General features: G+C 36.4%; 2 protein-coding genes across 5 annotated transcripts in view; one reads left to right on the top strand and one right to left on the bottom strand.

Moving 5' to 3' along the window:
- Rundc3b (RUN domain containing 3B) overlaps nucleotides 1-20,988 on the bottom strand; it is a 137,664-nt gene that overhangs the window by 77,267 nt on the left and 39,409 nt on the right. For all 4 annotated transcript variants that reach the window (XM_060373886.1, XM_060373885.1, XM_060373884.1 and 1 more), the window contains exons 3-4: nucleotides 13,815-13,948; nucleotides 5,229-5,314 (exon numbers count right to left, since the gene is read on the bottom strand). In XM_060373886.1, coding sequence (XP_060229869.1) covers nucleotides 5,229-5,314; nucleotides 13,815-13,948 — 220 coding nt within the window. The remainder of the gene's footprint in view (nucleotides 1-5,228; nucleotides 5,315-13,814; nucleotides 13,949-20,988) is intronic.
- Nucleotides 2,991-20,988, top strand: part of LOC110564858 (ATP-dependent translocase ABCB1) — a 163,061-nt gene continuing 145,063 nt past the window's right edge. Inside the window, exon 1 of the mRNA XM_060373880.1 lies at nucleotides 2,991-3,143. The gene's annotated coding sequence lies outside the window, so the exon portion shown is untranslated. The remainder of the gene's footprint in view (nucleotides 3,144-20,988) is intronic.

Genomic DNA, 20,988 nt, shown 5'->3' with positions numbered 1-20,988 from the left:
AGTATTGCAATTATTTTTGTGAGCGAATAAGACAATTTATTTAATCTCTTTATCATGTGATGGACATTTGGGTTGTTTTCTCATTTGGCTGTTTTGAATAATACTGCCAAAAATCGATATATGTGCATCTTTATACTATTTTATAAACTTTATATACATTCATTGATATGTACGTATATTACATATCCATACAGTCCAACCCCCAGGTGTCATATGCTAGTTTTTTTTTTTACTTTTTTTAAATTCTTTATTAATTACACTTTATTCACTTTGTATCCCCCTGTGGTTCCCTCCTTCTTCCCGTCCCAAACTCTCCCTTCCTCCACCCTCTGCATGCATGCCCCTCCCCAAGTCCACTGGTAGGGGAGGTCTTCTTTTCCTTCCTTCTGATCCTAGTCAATTAGGTCTCATCAGGAGTGGCTGCATTGTCTTCTTCTGTGGCCTGGTAATGTTGCTTCCTCCTCAGGGGGAGGTAATTAAAGAGCAGGCCTATCAGTTCATGTCAGAGACAGTCTCTGTTCCTATTACAATGGAACCCACTTGGATACTGAACTGCCATGGGCTACATCTGTGCGGGGTCTTAGGTTATCTCCATGCATAGTCCTTGGTTGGAGTATCAGTCTCAGGAAAGACCCCTCTGCTCAGATTTTTTGGTTCTGTTGCTCTCCTTGTGGAGTTCCTGTTCTCTCCAGATCTTACTGTTTCCCCCTTCTTTCATAAGAGTCCCTGCACTCTGCCCAAAGGTTGCCCATAAGTCTCAGCATCTGCATTGATAATCTGCAGGGCAGAGCCTTTCAGAGGCCCTCTATTTCAGGCTCCTGACTTGTTCCCTCTTTTCTCCTTCTTCTGATGTCGATCCTCTTTGCCTTTCTGGATAGGAATTGAGCATTTTAGCAAGAGTCCTCCCTCTTGATCAGTTTCTTTAGGTGTATAGATTTTAGTAGGTTTATCCTATATTATATGTCTATATGAGTGAGTATATACCGTGTGCATCTTTCTACTTCTGGGATATCTCACTCAGGATGATCTTTTCCAGATCCCACCATTTACCTGCATATACTAGTTCTTATGATAATTTTACATTAAAACTTTTGAGGAACTGAAGACCATTTACAAAGTGGCTGTGCCATTTACTGATTAAACAAACAACATAATGGGAATCCAAAATTTCTAAATTCTCATCAATATTTGCTTTCATGTAATCTTTGGTGTATATATATATCCCACTTGATATGAAACAGCATTTCATTATGATTCTCACTTGGATTTCGCAGTAGCTAATCTTGAGCTCTGCACTAGTTACTTTCTTACTGCTACTACCAAGTATCTGCTAAATATCAATTTAAGAGCAAAGGTGCTGAATTCGACTCACACTCTGAGGGTAGAGTGCACTAGGTGGGAGCACAACGCTGTCCTCATGCTTCAGCAGACCCGGAAACAGAAAAGGAGGGGCACTCAGCAGGCTTTCTCCTCTTTCCTTTTTATTCAGTTGGGGACACCACAAATCATATGGTATCACCTACATTCACGATTTATCATCTCTCCATGGTTAAGTTTCTCTGGAAATCTCATCTTCAAGATATACCCAGAGGTCCAAATTCTGTCTAGTTGCCAAAAAAACTATCAAGGCTTTATTCTGCTATTTATAAACAATTTTTCTACCACCATCAGAGAAAAGTTTGTTCATTTTTATTAACAAGTGGCAAATGTTTGAAATATATTCTAGATACGTGCTCTCTATCAGATATGCAATTTTTAATTTTTTCCGATTCTGTGGTCTTCTGCTTAGTTTCTTGATGGTGTCTATTGAAGGACCAAGTTATAAATATTGATGCCCAATTATTTTTCTTTCTTTTGATCCTTTTACATAGGACATCATGTCAAAGAAATAGTACTTTAGATCAGAAATCTAAAGCAATGTTTTCTTTCAATAATTTGTATTTAAGCCTGACCTACTTTGAGTTTTGGTAAAAGTCATGAGGTAGGCCAATCCAAAAGCAACTTTTAATAATGTTTATTTTTTCATCTTAATGCAGAAGCTTTCCTCTTGTATGAAGAACACCCCAAGATACATACTGAATGCCTGCAACTATAAATAATATCAAAATCTGTACAGACAGTCCATTTATAAGTTTGGCTCCCAATTTTTTTGACTTAAAGGTACTGAGAAAACAGTGGACACTCAGTAAGAATTGTACTTCAGATTTTGAAATTTTACTTTAACCAGGGTAGGAAGAGGACAGTGGCAGTGAGCTGTGGCTCCTAGTTAATCATGTCATCACACAGTTTGTTTATATATATAAACAAAAATGGACTTTCTGTTGTACTTGCCCAAGCATGGGCCCACATGAAAGTTTTGAGACTCTTAAAGCTCAATAGGCTCTACTGCCTGGCAGGCTGGTGTACTAAATGTGGTTTTGACTCACAACATTTTCAACATACTATCAGATTCTGCAGACAAAGCTCAGGAACAACTAGTATGCTAGGCTTCTCCCATATACTCATAGTATGGCAAAAGTTAACCTATGAATAAGCCACATTCAGAGATTAACAGTAATTAAGCTCAATATTTCTAATTTCTTTTTAAGTCTTTGGGTGGACAGAAGTTAAACTTTGAGCAAGCTAATTCAGTCTTAAATTCACTTTTTATTTGAAAAATTTCCCAGGATGCTATCAAAGCAGTCCACTTAAAAAGAAAAAAAAAATCTTAGATTAATTTCTATCACTTCCTAATTTTGGCTGTCTCCAGATAGCACCCAAATTCCTGAAACACAAAACACTTTAAGTTTTTAAGAATGTTTTTTTTCCAGACACTTTCCCCCTCAGCAAGAAGTTCACATGAAATTCTTTCATACTTTGAAGGCAGTTATGTGCTCCAAGAATTTGTACCTCAGCTCCCACCCTTCCTCCACCCACAATGATCCCTGGATAGTCACAGAATAGTGCTTCAAAGTTGCCTGCCTTAGCTCCTCCCCATGCCCTGGGCAAACACGGTGTCACTGGTTTAGAGACTATCATTTCTCTTTGTCTGTGAAGTCAGACAGAACAAGAAGAAACCCACTTGACTGAGATACTCCCAAGATTCTTAAAGGATTAATCTCCTCCTGAACAAGCACACGCATCAGGGAGCATCCAGATGAAAGGTATGTTGACTGTTCTCTCCACTACTTCTCTTAGGTTTTACAAACTCAAATGTGTGTGTTTGGCCAAGGATTCACACTTAAAATTACTTATAATTAAAAAGTTTATTTGGCTTTATTTCAGTAAAAAAATAACAGCATTAAATAGTAAAACAAACAAACAAAAAAAGGTTTTGGGCTTTCAAATTTATTAGTCACCTTCTAGAAAGAATATTCTGAAATCTGTCTTCTTTCCTTTTTGTGAATTAGGAAGCCACTGTATTCACATTTAGGCACCTTTATTAGGAAATATGTTTATGCCTATATACATATATGCATGTAATATGCACTAAGACACATTTCTGCTTTGAATAGACTATGTTTACATATTATTACAAGACTTTTTAGTTCAGAGACTTTTGTGTTTAGAGCTGAATCATTTCCTTTTTCATCAGAGTACGGCTAGATGTAAGACAAGAATAAAATGTTTCCTTTTAATATTTAAACTATTTGTTCCACAAACAAGCTACTCAAAAATTATTTCTACCACACCCAAAGATTTCAACAAAAACACAGGAGTAACAACTTGAGAGAGATGTTTCAGTGTTTACTTAGAAAAGATGAACTATTATAATTACATTAGAGGTAATTATTATATAAGCATAGTTTTAATTTAGAATGTTTTGGTTTAGCATACTAAATTCTGATACTGTGCTCTAGTTTTACTTTCAAAGCATTTGCAACCCTCAATATTTGTTTTTATAATTAAGTTTGTCTCCTTGTAATGATAAATACTTCATTTTGTCAGATTTATTTCAAAGGTCTAAAAGTTTATCATCATCTCACTATCCATCTTTAGATAAATGTCAAAACTATCAAGTTGCTTAAAAAGTCAATAAATACATATTACATTTATCTTACTAAAACACTTTCATAGCTAAAAATCATTTTACTGATCCAATTTATTAACATAATAATTTTTCTTTGTATCTGCCAAGTTAAAAGCTTTCCATTTTATTTATTATCTACAAAGTTGAAGTAAATATCTGTACCAATAAGCTAGCTAAAAGAACACCATAATACATGCCAAGGTTCTTAAAATCTAGAACATTAAATACTACATCTGGACATGAAAATTAAAGTTCCAGATTTGTAACTTCTTTATACCTAATCTTCTTAATCAAAACTGATTTAAAGCTGCCATTTTGCCATCCTTTCCAGAAATAAGAATGAGGTTAATAAATATAGTCATTTAGGAGTACTAAGGCAGCCCGAGCTAGCAGAACTTTCTCTGAGAAGGAAAGAGGTTTACAACTTGCCAAGCATGAATTACCTGAAATATAATATGGCAACTAAACCACTGAATTTGAAATTTTATATAATCCTAATTAATTTTATCGTATATAGTGTCTTGTGGCACTGACAGTATACAGTATATGTCTAAGGTAATGAAATTATTAAATGTTTTCATTTACAACTACTTCTTGGAGGAAGGTAGGATCATCAACAGCAACAAGTGTACATCATGAGCCAAGGGCAAACACTTATAACTGTTGTCTTAGTCTGAATCTTTTCACTATCAACTAAGATGCAATAAGGTCTTCATTTTCACAGAGCAAATAGTAGGCCATTCCTTAAATCTATGTAACCTTAGAAAATTGTACCTATGAAGAGTTCACTGAAAAGACAACAAAGCCACCATTAATTCTGTATATGAGTGAAAGAAATAAATGATCTACTAGTAGTCTTCCCAAGCAAAGAAATAAGAAAGCATATACTGGGAAAAGAGACCAGATATCTAAGAATTTCATACTTAGAACTTCCTTCAAACTTGTCAGAGGAAAGTGAATAGGAAGAATGGCTACAAGCACTGAAAGACTGATAATCAGAACGACTCAAAGAAAAGACATTCCAGGCACCTTGTGTTCCATTTACACAAATTAGTAAGTCAAATGCATATTCAGATGACAAATTACACTTTCCTAAGAAGACAGTAGGTTTATCTGAACAGTAAGAAAAAGAGATGACCTGAAAGTTTAGAACTTCAGACTACCTCTTTATTCTGATTTTCAAATCATAAATATTAGAAAATTGAAAGGACTTTTAAACCTGGTTGTTTTGAAGTCTCTCAAAGCTGTAGAGATGTATTCAGACAAATGTTTTTCCATGAGTGCTACTCTGATCCAGGCTCTACCCTAAGAGGAACAAGAAAAGATAAAATAAGAAACAAAAAATAATAATTTCCATATACTGTCAAATATATGCATAATAATAATAATAATAATAATCCAAAATAAAGAATGACCAAGAAAATATGTAAGACGACAAAATAGAAAACTTTGATTATATATTTTGCTTTTTCAGGAGATCTATGACATATCAGACTACTGCTATGTCCTCTGATGAAAATGAGCTACTTGGGTTGGAGAGGTATTTTGAATCATATAGCACATTTATCTAAAATTCTACTTCAATATCCAAAGGCAACATGCTAGTTAAATTAAGTCCCCTTATAAAACACATGACACAGAGACTTTCAGTAGTCATTTCAGCAACACTTGCTTGAAAAACATTTTCTACTTATATCCCAAAAGGAAAATTTTTACACAATAGTAAATTACAGTTTCTGAGCTACCAAATTTGAAATACTCCCCCAAATTTAAAACATGCTATAAAAGATTTACATAATTAAAAAAAATCAAAACACAAAAAACAAGAAGCCCAGCACTGGGGATGTAGCTCAGTGATACAGCATTTGCTTAGCATGATCCAAGTTCTGGTGTTACCCCTTCCCCCCAAACAAACAAACAAACAAACAAACAACAAAACCCTCAACTCAGATGTCAGCATATTTCAGCACAGAATCGCAGAGACAAGCAATTCTGACTTTTGAATCACGTAACAATACTAGAACGTGTTTACACCTTTTAGTAGTTGACATTGACTAGTCCTTTTTGTTTGTTTGTTTGTTTAGAGACAGGGTTTCCATGTGTAACAGAGCTCGGGCTGTTGTACAGCAGGCTGGCCTTACAGAGATCCAGCTCTGAGTGCTGAGATTCTAGGTGTTCACCTCCACACCCGGTATTAGCTAGTCCTTTGTTGTCGTTGTTGTTTTGCTTTGTTTTTTGTTTGTTTTTCGAGACAGGGTTTCTCTGTGTAGCCTTGGCAGTTCTGGACTCTTAGATCAGGGTGTCCTTGAACTCACAGAGGTCTGCCTGCTTTTGTCTCCCGGAGTGCTGGAATTACAGGTGTGCACCACCTCGCCGGGATAGCTAGTCCTTCTTACTACTCCAAATTATTCTATAGATGTGCATGTGTGTGAGTGTGTGTGTTTGTGTGTCGCTGCACTTGCCTGTGAATGTGTAAAGCTCAGAAGTCAATTCTAGGTATCTTTGTCTGTTTATTGCTCTGCACCCCTTTTCCCACCCAATGGATCCCTCACTGAACATGTAGCTCACTTGGTTGTTTTGGCTGGATTGACTGGACAGCAAGCTCCTGGGATCCACCCGTCTCTGCTCTAATGCCCCACAACTCTGACCTAGAGTTATAGACCAGGGCTATCACAGCAGGATCTACAGAGTGCTAGAGATGTGAACTTAGTTCATAATGCCTATGAAGTAAGCACTTTACTCTACTGAGCTATCTCTTCACCCCCTTTTATAGCTTATTTCCACTGAAGGAATGTAAAAAAAAGGTTCCTGTAGAAAGAATATAAAATTTCATTTACTTTCTTTCTACCTGGTCCTTTCCAAATCTCCAGGAAAATGCATGACAACTGAACAACACAGAAATCAAAAGCACAGAATGACAGTTGGAATAAAGGTGCATAATTGATACATATTCTGCTCAGCCACTGGGCTTGGACAAAAGCATGAAAATATCCACAGAAACATTGAATTCCGCATACTTGTGAAGAAGAAAGGAAGCGACCTAGGTAGTGATAACAAACAACCAGGCTAGAAACAGCAATGCTGCTGGGAAGAAAGTGAGCAATAGGGTGGTAGTTACGAGCCAATCTTCCCACTATACTGACTTTCAGCTTGCTCTGCCCTGGCTCTGTTGTTCCTTTGGAGTAAGCCTGGAGGAACCACCGAAGGTGGAGCTGATTGAAACAGGAAGGAAAAGACAAGCCGAGAGTGCCCATAGTTCCAGGATTCTCACTAGAAGTTTAGTCTAACAGACACATAAACTAGCAGTGGGCTGTAGAATCAAAAGGCTACACTGCCACAAGTACAGAAACAAGGGAAGGTGCTTTCAAGAGAAAATCAGGCACAGGAGACTGTGCCAGGGCTAGATAAGAGATGTGGGGGGAAAGTTCTGCTTCCTGATTTATTGATTCGAATCCAGAGAGCTGAGCTGAACTGAGTTTCCCGTCCTTGCATGTGTGTGGAATTCTCTGTAGTGGAAACAGATTGTGCTAATTTTAATGATTTATTTTCTTTCAATAAAAACTTTTACTAGAATAGAAATACAAACAAGATTTATGAAGGTCGTTGACCACCTATACAAAACCTGAAGCAATGTTAAAGAATTTATACTTTATTAGTTGGCAATAGTGAATCATTGAGACTGAAAAAAAAATCATGAACATAAACAATAGTTCCTAAGGATATAATTAGTATGTGCTAGACTCTGCTCCAAGGTTTTTGTCGATATTAAAATAGTCCTCATAATAATTAAATGAGTATGGTTTAAAATACTATCCCTACTTTATTATATAATGAAACAAAAAACAACACCATTAGAGAAAAAAAAAACCCTCCTCTCATCATCAAACAGACTGATCTATAAGCCCTGCCTTCCTTTTTTGTCCAGAGAATGAGATATCATCACTGAAAAGAGAAAAAAAAAATCATACAGTAAAGATATAGGTAGAAATCCCTACCAAATTAAAAATGGATCTACATGTAGAAATATATTTTACAGTTCAGTTTAATTATCAGGATATTCAGATGCTCTCTATTTGTTTCAGATTGGGAAGTGATTACTTTTTTCAAAGACTTTTCTCACTTCTATCATTCTTGCAAGTTTATCAGTGTAAACTTACTAACAATACCCTTACAGGATTTTTACTGTCTACAGCAGAGGTTCTCAGCCTTCCTAATGCTGCATCCCTTTAATACAGTTCTTCATGTCATGGTGACCCCAACCACAAAATCTTTCCATTGTTACTTCATAGCTGTAATTTTGTTACTGTTATAAATCATAATGTAAATATCTGAAGCACAGGATAGCCATTACTAGTGGGGTCATGACCCACGGGTTGAGAACCTGGTGTGTTCAGGCTCTATGGCTTGGTGTTGTCTTCATTCCTGAAATTCTATAATCTGTCTTACTTCTTGGAGAAATTTTCTAAAGCCTATTAACTACACCAATCAACAAAAAGGACCCACAGCTTGTAGTTTGCTATTCAAGAATAAATTTGCTTCCGCGTGACTCAAGTGTTGCTCTTTAGTCTTTCCTTCTTAGAGTAGCTTAAGTAGTATGTATGGCTTCTTGAGTGAAATCTTTATAACTGATTTCTGTTACTTATTATTCAAACATACACAAAAACTTACTGACATCTATTTTCCCTGAAGCAAGTTTTTATATGTTTTATTTTCATTGTCATTATTCAAATATATTCCAATTTTGATTATGATTTCCTCTTTCACCTATGAGATACCCAGAGGTTCTTCAAACTTTCACTCATAAAGTATATTGCTGTTTTGTCATTATTGAGTCTAGCTTACTTCCTGTGATTAGAGAATATACTTTACATTACTCCTGACCTTTGGAGGTCACTGAGATTAATTATGACTCAGTAAACAGTTAATGTCTGTACAAATCCTAGGTTTGTTCGATGAGAATTTTCTCTTATAGCTAGCTCTTTTAAGAGGTCCAGTTTCCTCATACTCATCTTTGCTTCATTTTTAACATATTGTACTTACCCTAAGAGTTTATCATACTTATCACCCATAGTTTTGCTTCTTTTGTAGTTTTTTTTTTCTTGGTATCAGTCAAGTTTTGTTTTTTTTTTTTTTTTCTTTTTGTGGACTATGAGATTTGAGACAGTTGTTCCATTTAGTCCAAGCTGCCCTTGAACTTGGGACCCTCTTTCCTCTGCTTCCTGAGTGCTGAGTTACAGGCGTGTACCACTGCATACCTCCCTTGATGTTCTTTCTTGATATGCTTGTTGTGATTGAATAACGGATACTGTTAACAATAACTCGCAACACTCAGATGCTTCCTTCTCACAGTTGATTTTCTTTCCTTAGAGGCACATACGAGGGCACCACTTTTACACCTTTTGTGTTGATCCTTCTGAACTGTCTTTACCCTCAGAATAAAACCTTCCTGGCTTCAAATGAAAGTGTGGAGTGTTTACAGGACATCCTACCTACTTTTTCCAGTACTTTAACCTCTTATTTGCATAGAATAAAATGAAAACCTTCAGTTAGAGTTTTACCTGCTACATTTTAATCCCAGTTCACAGATCATCTAATTGTTCCCCTCTTTGCAAGAAATGAGGCCATGCCCCTCCCCCATGTCCATCTCAACCCACTCCCTTCTCTCTGACATACAGGATGGATGTGATGTTGTGCTATGGCTTTAAAGCCCCTTTTCCTTGAAGCTGCAAAGCAAATTTATGGTTCTATCTAGTACACGTTCATGAGGAGCTAGGCCAGGGCAGGTTACATAATGTGGTATGATGTTATACTCCAAACCCTGTAAGTATCAGAACACCGCCCACCCCTTTTCTGGAATGGTTCTCCCCTCTCCCTTCAGGAGTCTGTCATGCTAGTCAACACAGTAACTATTTCTCCTAATGTAGCTCCTCTCAGGATATAAAGGAAAGGCTCTTTCATTTTAAGACCCTATAATCCTGCCCATAGTTTGGTGCTCTGTCTCTTCTAATGCTTTCTAACTTCATGGCCACCTTAAGGCCCCTGTGGTTACAAAGCTTCCTCTCTTTGAATAGGGCTCATTCTCAAGAGGAATACTGCACATGCTGTATTTCGAACATTTGTCTTTTCAATTACTTTCTGCATTTTGAGCCAGTTATGTACATATTATTACAGCCTCTATTAAAGGGGTTTACAATACTTGTAATGCTCATATCTTCTACTTTAATTTGAAAACTATAAAGTTTTTTCTTTGGTTATCAAGTATTCTATTACCAAGATAAAACCTTTATAGATCCATTCATCCATGTGACTTCCCTTGAACAATTTCTCAAATAGGAAAGGTCAATAGGAATATTTTAGAGGGCGCTATCTCCTGGTCTTCAGTCCTGCCACAATGTACATACAATGAACCAGAACCAATAAGAATGATTTAACCAATCATCCTTCATAATGACTTAAAAATTTTGTAATACAAATTTGTTTTCCTTCTCCATGATGCTGTGTGCTTATACTATGATTATGTATTTCTGACTTGAATTTTGCTGTATTTACTGGAACTTGGGGATTTCATCATCCAGTAGAAAAAGAGTACCCCAGATTCAGGAATCACTTCAAGCAGTAAATACTGTGCTTCTAAGAAAAAATTAACTTGTGTAATACAATATTTAAAATTTGTGAATATATTTTCATTCAACTGTTGTGAGACACTTAACTTAAATTATCCAGTAATTTACAAATTTAGAGGCTTAAAAACAGACCGATTCAGCATCTCACATTATTCAGAAGTTTGGGTGGCAACATCAGGGTTTTTCTGCTTAGGGTTACACAAAAAAGGGTGTCACTGAGAGAAAACCTACAACCAGGTTCATGCCAATGGGTTGTCAGTTTTTACTCTTGTAGACTGGCGACTGATGTCCCTCTTTTTTGTTCTCATTGGTAGTGTCCACTGTCAACTTGCAGATGCTGCGAGTATTTTCATCTTCTGATTCTCAACCTTATTGCAGGCACTGGGAGAATCTAATCTCTCACAAGATTTAAATTTCTGATTTACCACAAGATTGAGAATTTTGTTTCTGTAAAATTTCCAGTTAAATCCTAACTACTTTCACTATTTATTACATTTTGAAAGCCATTTAGATATTCAACAATACATATTTTGGCTTCAAATTGAAACTATGAAGAATGTGAAGAAGTAATACTCAGTTCTAAATGTTACCTAACACTGACATTTAATACTTAGAAGACTACTGAATAAATACCTTAACAAATTAAATGAAGGAACTTGGTGATGCCAGTATGATTATTTCCTCTGCCAGGTGAGAAACTGAGATTCCTGGAGGATTCTTTCCAATCACATTAAGTGCATTTAGTTGACTCTGAGTGAATACCAGACACAGTTTTTTAACTCAGATGTCATGAGACTTGGAGGAAAGTAACACTGGAAAACAGAAGTGACTAAAAGGTTTTGATTATCCTCGTGCATCTTTATGAAAATGACTGATTCTAAAACAAATTTTTCTCATAGAAAAGCGAGATGCTGAGGACCTGAATGCAGGTACTCTGTGTGTATATATATGTGGCTTCCTGTTTTGAGTTTTTAAGATATTCCTGCATGTGTGAACATACATGCCTCTGCATCTCTATGTATTTCTTGTGCTTTTTTATGTTTATTTTGTCCTATTCCAGATTGCTCATTTTGTTTTATCTTATTATTCCTTAGTTGCCTGTTTGCTTTCTAAGGGGCGACAGAAAGGATGTGAGCCAACATGGGAAGGGATGAGGGGAGAAACTAAGAGGACCAGGGCCAAGGGAAAACATAATTAGAATATATTATATTTAAAAACTTACAATTAAAAATAGGGGGGCAGTAGAAAAAAGGATTAAGCATTTTAGTGAGTGCTATCAGATTGCAATTACAGGCAGGCAGTGAAAGAAAGTACCTAAAGAAAATGAGAAAACTTATGTGCCACAATTTTTTTTCTTGTAGATTTATTTCATCCACAATACAACTAATCTTTCAACCTAAGGAAACTGAGATACCATTCCTAAGCAATAGGAAAAGCATAGAAGCAAAACGGAAACAAACTAGACTGGGCTGCAATTTCAATTTTAAAATTCTAAAATAATGAACTATGTCACGACTTGACCTTTAAACTGTGAAAATTTTTCTACTTATCACAGCCCAATAAAGTTCTTTAAAAATATTTTTCACAAATGTTAAAAATTATGGCAAACCTAATTTAAAAATTAGCAGGCTCTATCTATTAATATTTACTGTAGCTAACATTAAAAAGCTTAGTAAATGGAGAAGGTTCAGTGGCTCCATGGGTAAAAGCACTTGTCCGGCAAACATGAGTACCTAAGCCACACAAAAGCCAGGATGATTTTGCACACCTGTAACGCCAGCATTGGGGAACAGAGTTAGCCAGCCCCAGAGATGCTCTAGCTAGACAGTCAGCCGGCCTGGCCCACACCAGCGGCCTTCCAGTTTAGACAACATGGTAAAGAGTGATGAAAAAAGACACGCAACACCCTGCTGCGGCTTCTGCGTGTGCACTCGCAAATGTGCACATCTGTACCTTTAAAGGCAACAAGCACCACACAGAGAAACACAGATACACAGACACACACACACACAAAACCACCTTCATCAAATGATCACTAGCAACCAAATATTGCCAGTTGTTTCATCACTCATATTCTTGCATTTAAGTGAAAGATCTCTCTCTCCAGCTCGCAAATTTCATTTTGTAAGTTTCTTTGCAATAAAGGTAGTTTCACACAAAAAAAGTACCTAGGTCAACCCATAATACAATTATATGTGTCTTTATTGAAGTAACCACAGCATTTCAATATGCTACAGAAATGTTTTCTGATATGACTTACTATAAAACCTAGGCTAGTTGGAACTCACTGTGTCTCCCAAGCTGGCCTGAAACCCTCAAGCCTCCCTCTTGCCTCAACCTCCCTAGTGCTGAGATTACAGGCGTGTATAATTGTGCCCAGTCATATTGCACGTTTTCACACCCAATTGCATAGTCAATACCTAGTCAAAGCTTAAGATGAATAATCAAAATTCACTACGCCATCAGCAGCCATTCTGAAATAACTGGCTTTTTAATATAAACTATATGGTAGGAAAGTCCTCAGTGCCTGCTTGTGTCATCTGTTGCCACTGCCTTCCTCTGTGCAAGGGTAGTCACCACTGTTTGTTCATTAGTAGTGTAAATGTTAACACAATGAAAGGAAAAGGAACATGGTGTGTTGGAGATTACAAACCCTTTGGTGACCTTCCCAAGATCCCTCAGCAATATATATACATATATAAGAACATATATATCTGTACATGTGTGTTACATATATGTTTACCAAAACAGGGTATCTCTGTATAGTCATGGCTGTCCTGGACTTCACTCTGTATATCAGGATGGCCTTGAAGTGAGATTCGCCTGCCTCTGCCTCCTGAGCACTGGGATTACAGGCGTGTACTAACATGTCCAGCTTGAGCAGACTATAATTTAAACTGCTTCTTACAAAGAAAAACTGCGATGAGTAGGTTCTTTTATTCCTGCTATTCAGTGAATATGAATAGTGATGATTCAACAAACAGTATTATAAAATAAGTACATACAATGAAATAAAAATGAAAGGATAAAACCTCTAAAGAATGTTAACTTGGGTAATGTGTGAATTACAACAACATGAACAACAAAAAGAATCTTTTTTTAAATACAGACTTCAAATATTTTAGGTTCAGATATAATAACTTCTAGCTAGATTAGCCACACGTGCTATTACCAAGCCTCACCTTAGCTCTGGAGGAACTGACATTTTCCATGTTTTCAATGCTGCAGATACAGTTTTGTGAGACTTTCCGGCAGGCCACTCTGATATAGTCCCAGAAGCTTCGAGGGCTTTCGTAACCAAACCAGGTGACTTGACCTTCAGGAGACAAATCGTAACACAGAATTAGCAAAACTAGTCCAGAAAATTCAAAAGGCAGGAACAGTAAATTCTGAACGATAAATGGTGGTACAGTGTTCTTGTAAGGAAAGGACACTGACTGAGGTATCGCAAGGTCTTAAATTTATATTTACTGGGGTTACTTTTGAGTATCGATGTAGCAATTCTGAATCGTACCTAGTCACATGAAATGAAAAGGAACTGGACACTAAAAATATCTTATTGTCTAAGGTTTTCGCTTGAGAACAGGAAGCTTGTCCTGCACTTCCTGGACACTAGTTAAGCACACATTTACACGTGTCTAGCTAGATTCTAAACTCTTTTCTACTTTGAAAAACAGAAAATGATAACAAATCTTTTATTTCTCTTCATGAGGTTATATTTAAAATCACGAGACGGTTGGTGATTGATCCTGTAAGCAAATGAAATCAATTAACATTCCCTATTCACTGGAGTCATAATTTCCTACCCAGCATTTACCCACAAAATTCTCCTGTATCAGTCATTCATTTGCTATCATTTTGTCACTAATCTGTGACAAAACCAGGCATATATCATCCCCTTTTTTAAAAAGTAACTTATTTATTTTTATTTTATGTACATTATATGTGTGAGGGTGTCAGATCTTGGAGTTAGAGACAATTGTGAGCTGCCATGTGGGTACTGGGAATTGAACCCCGTTCTCTGGAAGAGCAACCAGTGCTCTTAACCACTGAACCATCTCTCCAACCCCCCCATCCTTATTTTTTTATGGTTCTTTTCTATTCTTTTATTTATTTGAACTTAACCATATTCTTTTATTTTTCCTTTTATTAAAAATATTTTTCTCATATATTTCCTGGTTATGTTTTTTTCCTCCCTTTACTCTCAGCTCCTCCCTGTCTTCCCTTCCATCCAGATCTACCCCCTTACTGTCTCTCTGTAGAAAACAAACAGGCTTCTAAAGGATACTAATAAAATAGAACAAAATATAGTAAGATAAAACAAAAACTAACACATTGGAATTGGATAAACAAACAGAAGGAAAACACCCTAAGAGAAGGGAAAAGAAACAGAAACCACTCACTCATATATTCAGGAATCCCATGAAAACACTAAACTAAAAGCCATAAAATATACACAGAGGACCTGGTGCAGACCCGTGCAGGCCCTGCACATGCTTCCTTGATCTCTATGAGTTCACATGTTCATGATCATGCTCACGTAGAGGAACTTTTCTGAGCACCCTCCATCTCCTCTGGCTCTTACACTGTTTCTGCCTTCTTTTCTGCAAGGTTCCCTGAACCCAGAGTGGCAGGATTTGATGGTACATGTTAGGACTGTGTTCCAAGTTTTCTATTTCTCTTTCTGTATAGTGTCTGGCTGTCATCTCTACATTCGCTCCCATTTGCTGCAGGAAGAACCTTCTGTGATGATAGCCGAGCAAGGCACTGACCTTTCTAACCTCATCTTTTACATCTGGATAATTACACGTTTATGTGTGAAAACACATTCTACTTCGTGTATCTTATGTCACTATTAATAATTCTAAGTAGGATTGAGAATCAGAGCCTCTCTGTATATTTAATATTTTTAAATGTGTGTTTACTCCCTAATTTTTAATTAAAATATAATTACATTACTTCTCTCCTTTCCTCCGTCCAACCTCATCCATGCCCCTACTCCTCAAATTGGTAGCTTCTTTTTCTCAGATTATTATTCTACATATAACCACAGAAATAATATATAAATGTATAACATAAATACAACCCAGTGAGTCTGTTTAGTGTTCTTTGTGTGCATATGATTATATACACTTGTATTTTTAAGTGGAGTGGAGTATAGGAAACAGCTTTACACTTTGGTTTCCAGGAAAGACTAATCTTACCCAGGAGAGTTGTTTAATCTTACCACAGAAACATTTGCTTTTATATGTTAAATATGTGCTTCTTTATTTGGATGTGGGTATTTGTCTGAGCTCTTCCTTTTTCTAGTGATTATTTCTCTACAGGTGGTGTGTTATAAACTGCTATCTGAAGTCTAATATCTAAGATATTTGAGCAACTTCCAACCATGGATACCAAATAGGATGGTTTAAAAAATAAACCCATTTTTTACCTTCTTGAATATTAAATAAACAAAACCCTTAGAGGAGGGCTCTGGCAAAAATCAACTTGCAGAAATTTTAAAACTTGTAATTCAGTATCCATGATATTTACCATGTCTCTTCTCTTCTTCTAGTAAACCATGTGTGAGATTTTTAGAGTTAGTCTTACTATCAACACATCCTGTCTTATTAGCTTTTTGTGCTTCTGGCAATCAGAACTACGGCCTCGGAGTATCAGGCAAGGGTTCTACCTAAGCTTATTCTATACAGGCTCATTCTTATTATATATAAACAAGATGAAAACAACTTATAAAGTTTTATTCAAATAGCTATTCAATGTCTCTTTAAAAAGGAGGAGGTCCTCCCCTATTGGTGGACTTGGAAAGGGGCAGGGAGGAGACCAGGGAGGGAGTGTGGGGTTGGGGAGGGAATGAGGGAGCGGGATACAGCTGGGACACAGAGTTAACAAAATGTAACTAATAAGAAAAATAAAATTAAAAAAAAAAGCTAATCTTACTGCAACAAAAAGAAATCCACAGGAATAGTCATATTCTTCTTCATCCTCAGTACTGAAACATATTGTAATACAGATAAAATGTGGTAACATGCAAAGCCAAAAAAGCCATTTTTAGAAGGCCAGATAGTGTATTTTATTGACTGAAATGTCCAAAATTAGGATCTTATCTTTCTCTCTCTCAAGAAACTATTTACTTACTTTGTAGTATTTATCATCATCAATAATTGTCTTTTTTCTGTTTGTTGCCTGTCAATTTACTGAGACTTTATGCTCCAGAGAGAAGAAATTGTCTAGTTTGTTTGCAGTAAGCATCATAGTTCTTGTCACAGAGTTGGCTGGTTTGTTTGCAGTAAGCACATAGTTCTTGTCATATATAGGCATTGGTAAATTAATGAATGACCCTCATATTCTTAAGATCTTTGTAGACTTACTTTGTATCCCTGTTTCACATTTTAACTCAGCATAATATGATGCTTGTTTATAATGATATCTTTGTCTACCATAAGGAAAGATTTTTCTCTCATGTGTTCCTTATAATTTCTACACATTAAACTGGAAACAGGAGAGAAGAGTTTCTAAACAACATTTCTTCAGCTTATAAGCTTCCTTGTATTTTAGAAGCTTCACATCCACATCATACAATAAACTCAAGAGACATAAGGAAAAATAAGCCTACTGAACATGGGCAAGTGATCTGAACAGACCCTTCTCTGGCGGGAGCAAGAGGTGATAAGAGGTCAGGATGACACCTGTGACATTAGTGCAGGGAGGGCATAACGGAGAGAGGAGGCTGTGCTAAAGAATGAAGAAAAAGGAACAGCAAAAATAAATTGTGTTTGAAAATGCTAAAAAAAAAAAAAAAAAAAAAAAAAAAAAGACCGGCTTTAGCACTACCAATTGACCTTAGTTTTGAGGGGAAGCATTCTATTCTGATTTGCATCTTAATGTTGGAATATTTTTATAGTTGTAGTTTAATGTAGTTGTAGATTCTTTCAGATAGGTTTTCAATTTTAATACTTGTTAAACTATTATACTGTAGATAAGACAGATGTGGCACTACCATATACATCTTCTTTTATTTTTTCATGAAATAAGACTATGTTTGTTTGTTTTGTGCTTTAATAAAGGATATAGTTAATTCGAACAGTGTCAGAAAGTGTCCTATAGGGGATTTCAATATTTGCTTATCAGAGAAGAAAATGTCATTTGTTTGGAATGTGATTTAAGAAATTTGGCCTTAAGAGTTTTCCCACAGAGATATACTAGAATTTTTAAAAATAACTTGATCAAAATTTGAAATACTTTCCCGCTGAGCATGGTGGCACATGCTGGTAATCCTAGCACTCTGGGAGGCAAAGGCAGGTGGATCTCTGTAAATTTGAGACCAGCCTAGTCTACAAAGCGAGTCTGGGACAATCAAGGTTACACAGAGAAATGCTGTCTCAAAAAACAAATTGGATAGATAGATAGAGAGATAGATAGATAGATAGACAGACAGATAGATAGGTGGATGGATAGATGGATGGGCGGATGGATGGACCGACAGACAGACAGATAGATACCTTCCCAAGTGACTGCTAAATACTATATAGACTGAGCAGGTTAATTTGAAAGACAGCAAGGAAGCCAGCTATATGGCATGGTTTGGAGGGAGGAAAAGGAATGGGGGAATGATGTAACTTTTAAAATCTCAAAAACTAAAAAGATTATTTTAAAAAAAGTCATCTGGCAGGAAAAAAGGTTTTTAAAATATTAGAAGTTATAGTAAGTAAAAATCTGTTCCATAGAGCAGGGATTTAGCCAGGGTTATTATTAAACTGATGAATATGTTGTTTGATATTAGAATGCTGTTTCCAATGTTTAGGAAAAAACACATAAACTGTAACATGTTGAGGCAGAAATGGAACACTTATTTCAAAACATATTTGCTTATAATTTTAAGAAATGTTAAACCCAAAAATATGTATTTATTTTTTATTTATCTATTTACTTATTACAATTTATTCACATTGTATCCCCGCTGTAGTCCCCTCCTGTGTTTCCTCCTAGTCCCACACACCCCCTCACTTTTCCCCCTATACCCTTTCCCTAGTCCCCTGATAGGGGAGGACCTCCTCCCCTTCTATCTGACCCTAGCCTATCAGGTCTCATCAGGGCTAGCTACATCCAGGAGGAGGTTGCTCTATATGTTGTTGTTTTCGGTGTGTTTTTTTTTTTTTTTTTTTAATTTCCTAAGGTCTCAGATGGCTGGCTCATCTCCAGTATGTTGGTGATGTCTCCTGCCACTGAGCTTCATGGGGACAGAGAACTGACTTACTGGGGAGGGCTGTCTCAGCTAAGTAACCTTTCCTGGTACACTGCATGGGTTCTGCTCAACTTTCAGTTTTAGTCCTTTAAATCCAGAGCATACAAGTGTCTTATACTGTTTTAAAGTTAAAATCTTGTTTTAAGCTAATTCATGAGTCTGTTCTTCCTTTCCCATTTGACTGTGTATATTACTATTGTTTCCTTTTTTAATCGTGGTTTTATTAGTTGTATATACAGTGTTGTTATATTTATTAGAGCTCATAGTAATAACATTCAAATTATTATTTCTCAGCATCGTAAGTGTGATATAACATTTGATCAGTAAACTGTAAGATCAGAGAAACTTCAAGAATTTTCTAGTCCCTCAACAAAACACATGAGTACTATCAACAATAATTGCTTTTACACCCATTAATCTCTATTGAAGGTATATTTCTCAGTTTCTTTTCTCCGTGTTAGAATGAATAGCTTTATTTATTTACTAAAAACATATTATTAATTTCCTGCCACATGCAAATGTTTGTTGAACCTATGTAATATGATCTAACCTTTTGTATATATTTAACTAGAAAATTGTTATTTTCAAAGATTATAGTAGCACAAGTGATAAAACATATAAAGCAAGTATTTTTTCATTTTTTAATGTGGATTTCCACAAGTAATTATTTTAAATAGTTACTTTTGTCTTATGTGTTGTAGTATAGCTATAATCCCAATAGAAACAAGTTACATTTTGTTTCTATTCCTTCCTTCCTTCCTTCCTTCCTTCCTTCCTTCCTTCCTTCCTTCCTTCCTTCCTTCTTTATTTCTCGGCTATCCTGGACTCACTTTATAGACCAGGCTGGCCTCAAACTCACAGAGATTCACCTGCCTCTGCTTCCAGAGAGTTGGGATTAAATGCAGGTGCCACCACACCCAGCCCATGTTTTATTTCGTTAGGTCTTACTGTGGCCTTCAGCTTCACAACATTCTAATTTACTCTGTCAGAAAAGAAGTGTACATACAGGGCCTTACTGTGCAGCCCAGACTAGCTCTGAACTGTATCACTGCAGCCCAGGCTGACCTTTGACTCTCAATTCCTCTGCCTCGGCCTCCAAAATACTAGGATTATAGGGATGTGTCATACACCTAGGATACCAGCATTTAAACCTTATGCCAGCAATGCTGCTGACAGGGAAACACAGTCTTGGCACTGGATAGGCAGCAAAATTAGCAGATAAAAATACTATTACTGGCAATTCAGTTATCAGCTTTTTAATGAAATTGGTGATATAATTATTTTGTTTTAGAAAATTAAATTGATTTGCATTTCCCTGATGACTAAGGATGTTGAGCATTTAAGTGTTTCTTTGCCATTCAGTATCCTTTAGTTGTTATCAGGGAATGCAAATCAAAATGACCCTGAGATTTCACCTTACACCCATCAGAATGGCTAAGATAAAAAACTCAAGTGACAACACATGCTGGAAAGGATGTGGAGAAAGGGGAACCCTCCTCCAGTGCTGGTGGGAATGTAAACTTGTGCAACTACTTTGGAAATCTATCTGGTGCTTTCTCAGACAATTAGGAATAGTGCTACCTCAAGATCCAGTTTACCACTCCTAGGCATATATCCAAAATATGCTCAAGTATACAACAAGGACATTTGCTCAACCATGTTCATAGCAGCTTTATAAGCCAGAACCTGAAAACAACCCAGATGTCCCTCAATTGAGGAATGGATACAGAAATTGTAGTACATTTACACAGTGGAATACTACTCAGCAATTAAAAACAAGGATATGATGATATTTGATATAATGAAATTTGCAGGCAAATTCTGGGATCTAGAAAAGATCATCCTGAGTGAGGTATCCCATAAGTAAGAAGGAACAAGACAGGAACCTACCACAGAGGGCCTCTGAAAGACTCTACCCTGCAGGGTGTCGAGACAGATGCTGAGACTCATAGCCAAACTTTGGGCAGAGTGCAGGGAATCTTATGAAAGAAGAGGGAGATAGAAAGACCTGGAGGAGACTGGAGCTCCACAAGGAGAGCAACAGAACCAAAAATATCTGGGCACAGAGGTCTTTTCTGAGACTGATACTACAACCAAGGACTATGCATGGA

Source organism: Meriones unguiculatus, chromosome 21 (genome assembly GCF_030254825.1).
Source record: "Meriones unguiculatus strain TT.TT164.6M chromosome 21, Bangor_MerUng_6.1, whole genome shotgun sequence".
Taxonomy (NCBI): domain Eukaryota; kingdom Metazoa; phylum Chordata; class Mammalia; order Rodentia; family Muridae; genus Meriones; species Meriones unguiculatus.
The sequence above is the reverse complement of the archived record's forward strand: the minus strand, read 5'-3'. Positions and strand labels throughout refer to the sequence as shown.